This window comes from Propithecus coquereli, unplaced genomic scaffold (assembly GCF_000956105.1).
Source record: "Propithecus coquereli isolate 6110/MARCELLA unplaced genomic scaffold, Pcoq_1.0 Scaffold306, whole genome shotgun sequence".
Classification (NCBI taxonomy): Eukaryota; Metazoa; Chordata; class Mammalia; order Primates; family Indriidae; genus Propithecus; species Propithecus coquereli.
Window position 1 is genome coordinate 3224850 of NW_012148686.1, and position 6134 is coordinate 3230983.

Here is a 6134-nt window from a genome sequence, read left to right on the forward strand (position 1 = left end):
CTTGTGGTCCGTCATAGATCAAACCCACCAAGAGGGTATTAAAGTACTATTTGTTGAACTAAATTCAATCGATCCTTTTTCTCTTTGACTCAGAAGAGATTCCAATCAGGCTAAGAGCTTATCTAACACCAGCACACCATACAAAGAAGAGGGGGGACAGTGATACCCTGATTTCCTTCTGGGCCCAGGCCGAGTGGTAATCGGTTTAACCAGGGTAGAGAGGGGCTGACTCCCCAACCTACTTTTAAAAGTCTGACACTTCTGAGTAAGAGCTCATGACTATGGGGTGAGCCCTGTAAGGTAGTGGTTTTCGATCAGGGGTGATTTTTCCCACCAGGGGACATTTAGCAGTATCTGGAGATATTTTTGGTTGTCACACTGGGACAAGGGGGATGTGCTACTGGCATCCAGTGGGAGGAGGCCGGGGATGCCGGTAAGTATCCTGCGACGATGCAGAGGGCAGTCCTCCACAGCAAAGAATTGTCCAGCCCCAAATTCAGTAGTGCTGCTGGTAAGAAACCCTGAGTGAGGGGGCGTGTGTATCAGCCAGCTCACAGGACAAAGGCTGCATTCTTAATTACCTGAAAAATGAATGCTTTGGGTCGGGTGCAGTGGCTCCCACTGTAACCCTAGCACTGTGGGAAGCCGAGGCGGGAGGATAGCTCGAGGCCAGGAGTTCGAGACTAGCCTAAGCAACATAGCAAGACCCCATCTCTACAAAAAATATAAAAATTAGCTGGCGTGGTAGTGCACGCCTGTAGTCCCAGCTACTCGGGAGGCTGAGGCAAGAGGATTGTTTGAGCCCAGGAGTTGCAGGTTGCACTACGCTATGATGACGCCACTGCACTCTAGCCTGGGCAGCAGAGCGAGACCCTGTCTCAAAAAAAAAAAAAAATGCTTTAAAGGTCAGGGTGTTTTCAGGGTTCCATACAAACCCTGCATTCTGACTCTTTTAAAAAATTTAAACAAACACCAGTTACAAATTGCTTTGGGGTATGAAGAAGAGCACAGTAATCATGAAACAAACACTTTGCAGAATCAGGGTGAAAAGAACTTAACTGCTACTCTTCATCTAGACCAGCACTACTCAGGAATATACAACACTGTGTGAGCCACACATGCAAGCCTCAGATATTATTTTTAAATTCCCAGTTAGCTATATAAAGAAAGTAAAAAGAAAACAGGTGAAGTTAAGTTTAATAATAGATTCCATTTAACTCAATACATCCAAAACACTATATTATAGGCATGAGCCACTGTGCCCGGCCTTTGATTTTTGCCTTAAAATGATAGTATTTTGGGGCCAAAACTTAGCTTTGATATTAAAATGATAGTATTTTGGGGCCGGACACTGCGGCTCATGCCTTTAATTCCAGTGTTTTGGAAGGCTGAGGTGGGAGGATCACTTGAGCCAAGGGAGCTCAAGACCACCTGGGCAACACAGCAAGACCCTGTCTCTACAAAAATTTTTTTTAAAAATCAGCTGGATGTGGTGGGGTGCCTGTAGTCCCCACAACTTGGGAGGCTGAGGCCAGAGGACCCCTTGAGCCCAGGAGTTTGAGGCTGTGATCTGTGAACTGTGATCGCACCACTGCTCTCCAACCTGGGTGACGGAGTGAGACCCTGTCCCTTAAAAAAAAAAAATGCATAATTTGCCCCAATTTTGATTCTGCATGTCTGGAATGGGAGCCAAAAATCCACAATTTTAACATTTGCCTAGATACGACGATTTATTCTAGATCATTGACTTGTTTGAGAAACAACACGTGCATCTCAGTCCCTCGCAGTCTAGCCCGAAACCACATTACTACACAGGCCTGTCTTTTGTTTTGCAAAGAAGGAATGAAGAATTCCTCCCATGAGAGAGCCTCGCATAGCTGTACAGATCCCCAGGAAAACGGAATTTTCCTTCACCACTTATTACTGAACTACATATGTATTTATGTTTTGAAAACTTAATACACCTACAGGTAATGTTTTCCTGTTTTCAAGAAGTTTTACTTCCTCAATCATCTGCAAATGTGCTAAGGGAGACTCGGTGTACTTACTGTAGCCCCACACTCTCGAACAGGAAGCAACAATCTTGTGACTGAGAACATGCCACAGAACCGTACTCAAACGAGTATGACTCCATTTTTATGCCGTCGGTTGTTAGCTAAAGCGATCCTAAGATTGCTACTAATTCTTCACATCCACTGCCTATGTTCTTATCTTCAGTTTCAACTCCGTAACAGATAAACTCATAATAAGTGAATTTGCATCCATCAGTTCAAAATTGCCCTTTTTGAGGGCAACAAGGAAGGAGAGTTGTGGTAAAAATGATGGCTTAGGGCCCTCCATGGTCTCACCTGTATCCATCCTCAAGACCACTCTGTTCACAAGGAAACGATCTCTGAGAGAAGGTCCACGTGCACCTGATCTGGGGGTACGCTTTAAACCTGACAGAAAAACAGAACTCTTCGTATTGGTCAATTTCATAATCTTCACTTGAATTGGTAGCATTTATAAAACCCTTTTCTGTAAAAAAAAAAAAAAAAAGAATTTGTAAATTAGATAATGAGATTCTCATGGAAATATATTGAGAAGATAAACTTTTATTCATCAGTTTAATGCATGGAAAGTCAGATGTTGGCAGGCTGCAACACGGTCAGAGTTGACAGTCCAGAGCAAATACAGGAGTCCTACGCCTGGGTCTAAGCCTGAGCTCATAATCTTTTAAAGTCAAGATTCCTTTAAGAACGGAATATAAATAATTGACTGTCTTCCTAGAGAAATGTATAAATAAACCTACAGATTTTGCAGACAATTTCAAGAGGCTAAAGGGCTCCCCTACTCCCATGCACACACTTGGGGTCCCCTAACAGAGTCTGGAAGCCCCTGCTCTCAGCCAGCACAACTCTGTTGTGACAGGTCCCATAAAAAATAACCTCGAGGCACAAATAAAAGAGCAATCCGGCTGGCAGTATTCGCAAGGTTTCCTTATGGAACACTTCCTTATCATTTGCTAAGAGAATCACTGCATTTCTTAGCATTTTCATTCCGGCTAAAGGCTGCACCGCAATCTGAGATTACTTAAACGTGGGTATTTTCAAACCCTACATAGCCCGCCCAGATTTCAGTGCATCTCAGGGCTTGTACTGTTCTCTCAGTGACTGCTCACGGCCCTTGCAGTCGCTTGATTCTTAGAGCAAGTATTTATTAAGCGCCTACTTTGGGTCAGGCTTTGTTGCCCGGTTCTGGGACTAGAAGGATAGAAGGGGCTGTCCCTGTCCTTAGGGAACTTACAGTTTATTGGAGGACAAAAGTCCACAAATGCACTGTCATATCACAATGTGCTATGTGCAAAGACAGTGGCATTTCAAGTAGGTCTGGTTGAAGTGGAAAAGGGCGTGGGCAGCTTATCTTTGCAAAGCTATTCTAACTCAGTTGTGGGTTTTTTTTAGCTTTTTGATAGTAACATTAAATTGAAATCAGAATTTGCATTACACGCCTCACATTCCACACTAAAGCAACTAAACATATGAGTAAAGGTTGCGTGAGCAGCCTGCCTTACCTAGGATGGTAACCAACGCTGACCGGCTGGGATGCTTTGAAGAGGAACAAGTGTAGTATCCAGTGTCGTTTCTTCCCACGGACGATACAAAAGCGAACAGAATCCGTATCATAGTTCTGTTTGCCGAATAGGCACTCATCTCAAAGTAGCTGCCCTAGGTTTTAATAAAACAGAGTTTGAATTTAATGTTTGCAACCTGTGCTGTTAGTTAATCGTTACTGCATTTCAGAATACAAACTGTCCTCTTACCTCCTTGAGGGCTTTGTTTTCCAATTCCCAGGTGAGCCCGAATCCATGGTTCACGTGGACAGCTTTACACCTTATCCACAAGGGTTCGCCCACTTTAAGAAACAGTTGTGGCAGAGTGGTCTGAGGAGTTTGATTTAAATCTAGAAGATGAAAACATCCTGAGTCAGAAAAAAAGTTATTTTTCCTTATCACAAAATATATCCTGAACATTCTGAAGAACAAAGATTTTTGGCATCATCTCAAATGTCACTAACCACGTTAGTGAAGCAATCTTTTGGAGATTGCCTCCTCTTTTATGAAGAATCGGCATTTACAGAATCCATAATACTACATTTAAAATGGTGTGAAGGAACGAACTATAGACTTTCTGAAATTGAACGATCACCTACGCGGTCACCGTTAGTCCCCCACAGCTTCTAAAGCCTGGTCACTGAAGTACCAGCACGTGGTATCGCAGCCTTACCTATTGTGAACAGCTGGGTGCACGCGCTGCCCAGCTCATTTCTTGCGCAGCACCTTATATCGGTTCCAAATAATTCACGAAGTACCTTCTCCTTCTTTTTAACAACAGCTGGACTCTCTTCTTTACAGCTGCAATTAGAAAGTAGATGCCATTCGGCTTAACAGGTTTTAAAAAATGACAAAAGAACGTGCAGGAGAAGAACAAAGTTCAAGGTTCTAGAGCCAGTGTGAGGGGAACAAAGAAAAGAGCAGGCCAAGAAACAAACAAGCCCAAATCTGTGGTTTCAGCAGAGGCTCACTAGGGAACCAGTTACTCATTATTATCTCGACTCATAAGAATACCGCTAGTGAGAATTACACAATAAAACACTTGAAAATTTTTCATGTGTGGTGACCTCTTTTCGTTGTTGTTGTTTAAAGACAGGGAAAGAAAGGAAGAGTTGAAGAAGCCAGAGGAAAGGAAGAAGAAAGAGAGAGAAAAAGCATGATGTGGGCTTTAGTGCAGTTTTCCAAGGCGGGTGTTTTTTCTTTAAAGCACCGAAGTGTACAGTCAGCTAGGGGAGAGGCTAACGTTGCAAAAGTCACCAGAGTTCCCACAGCAAATGGAGAAGGAAAGTCAAGGTGTCACTATCCAGGGAAGTTGGCCGAGACCCTCTCAGTATTCAAGGAGCAACGAGAAAATGGACTTAGGTTCCTGACAGAGTTTCCCTGGCTACCCCTTTCCAGAAGCGGATAATGGTTTCGGAGTTTGCATGGAGTCACTCTTCTCTTTACCATTTTCGTCAAGCGTATTATTTTTCTTTGTTTATGTATCTTTCCTTGAGTTATTTTTTCTTATTACAAGACAACAATAATTAGAGTCATTGTAGAAATTTTGGACAATACAGAAAAACCCAAAGAAAAGAATTTTAAATTATCCATATTCTTACCACTTTGAGATAACAATGGTTATTATTTTGGTGTTTATCTTTCCAATCTTTTTTTTCTATGTACACAGTACATATATCTATAATCTCTTTTTCTCCTCTAAAATTTGGGATTCATTCCTATCACTCAGTAACCTGATTTTTTACATTTTCTCCTTCTATTTAATGTAGTGATGCGATCATAGCTCACTGCAGCCTCAAACTCCTGGATTGAAGGGATCCTCCTGCCTAAGCCTCCAGAGTAACTGAGACTACACCATGCACTCCACCATGCCTGGTTACTTTTTAAATTTTTTTGTAGAGAGGGAGTCTCACTATGTTGCCCAGGCTGGTCTCAAACTCCTGGGCTCAAGTGATCCTCCTGCTTCGGCCTCCCAAAGTGCTGGGATTACAGGTGTGAGCCACCATGCCCAGCCCACTTTCCAGTAAAAGTTGTTTAGTAAATTTTAATTAGTTCAAACTGCACGAATTGTTACTTTGTGAGAACTTAGTTAGCTATGGCACATATGAAAAACAAAAGTAAATGTTTTTACCACACTTAATTGTCTGCCAGGCACTGTTCAATGTGCTTTACATATATCAATCCATTTAACCATCATAGCAATCCTTAAGGTAAGTACTTGTTACCATCCTCATTCTTCTGATGAAGCACAGAGAGATTAAGTAACTTGTCCAAGGCCACACAGCAAACAAGGGTTCAACTCAGGCTGTCTGGCTCTAGATTCTCTATCTTTAAATAATCCTATTAGACTACTTCTCCAGAACAAATAGAATAATCCCAAATTAAACATTTAGTCACAGGAAATTTCTGACTTAGAATTACACTTTAAAATCAGTATCTTTCTATTTTTCCCCAGCAAGATTCTCAGGGAGCCAACAAACCTGCAACTTAAAAGCACTTTTATTTGTGTAGTGCAGTGCCCAGGGAAGACCCTGCAGTTGAT

The 6134-nt window shown here is 42.2% G+C and overlaps 1 protein-coding gene across 1 annotated transcript in view; it reads right to left on the minus strand.

Moving 5' to 3' along the window:
* The window catches only part of FLT3 (fms-related tyrosine kinase 3), a 65760-nt gene that overhangs the window by 26467 nt on the left and 33159 nt on the right, over window positions 1-6134 (minus strand). Inside the window, exons 5-8 of the mRNA XM_012649875.1 lie at window positions 4266-4393; window positions 3803-3942; window positions 3554-3707; window positions 2349-2517 (exon numbers count right to left, since the gene is read on the minus strand). Coding sequence (XP_012505329.1) covers window positions 2349-2517; window positions 3554-3707; window positions 3803-3942; window positions 4266-4393 — 591 coding nt within the window. The remainder of the gene's footprint in view (window positions 1-2348; window positions 2518-3553; window positions 3708-3802; window positions 3943-4265; window positions 4394-6134) is intronic.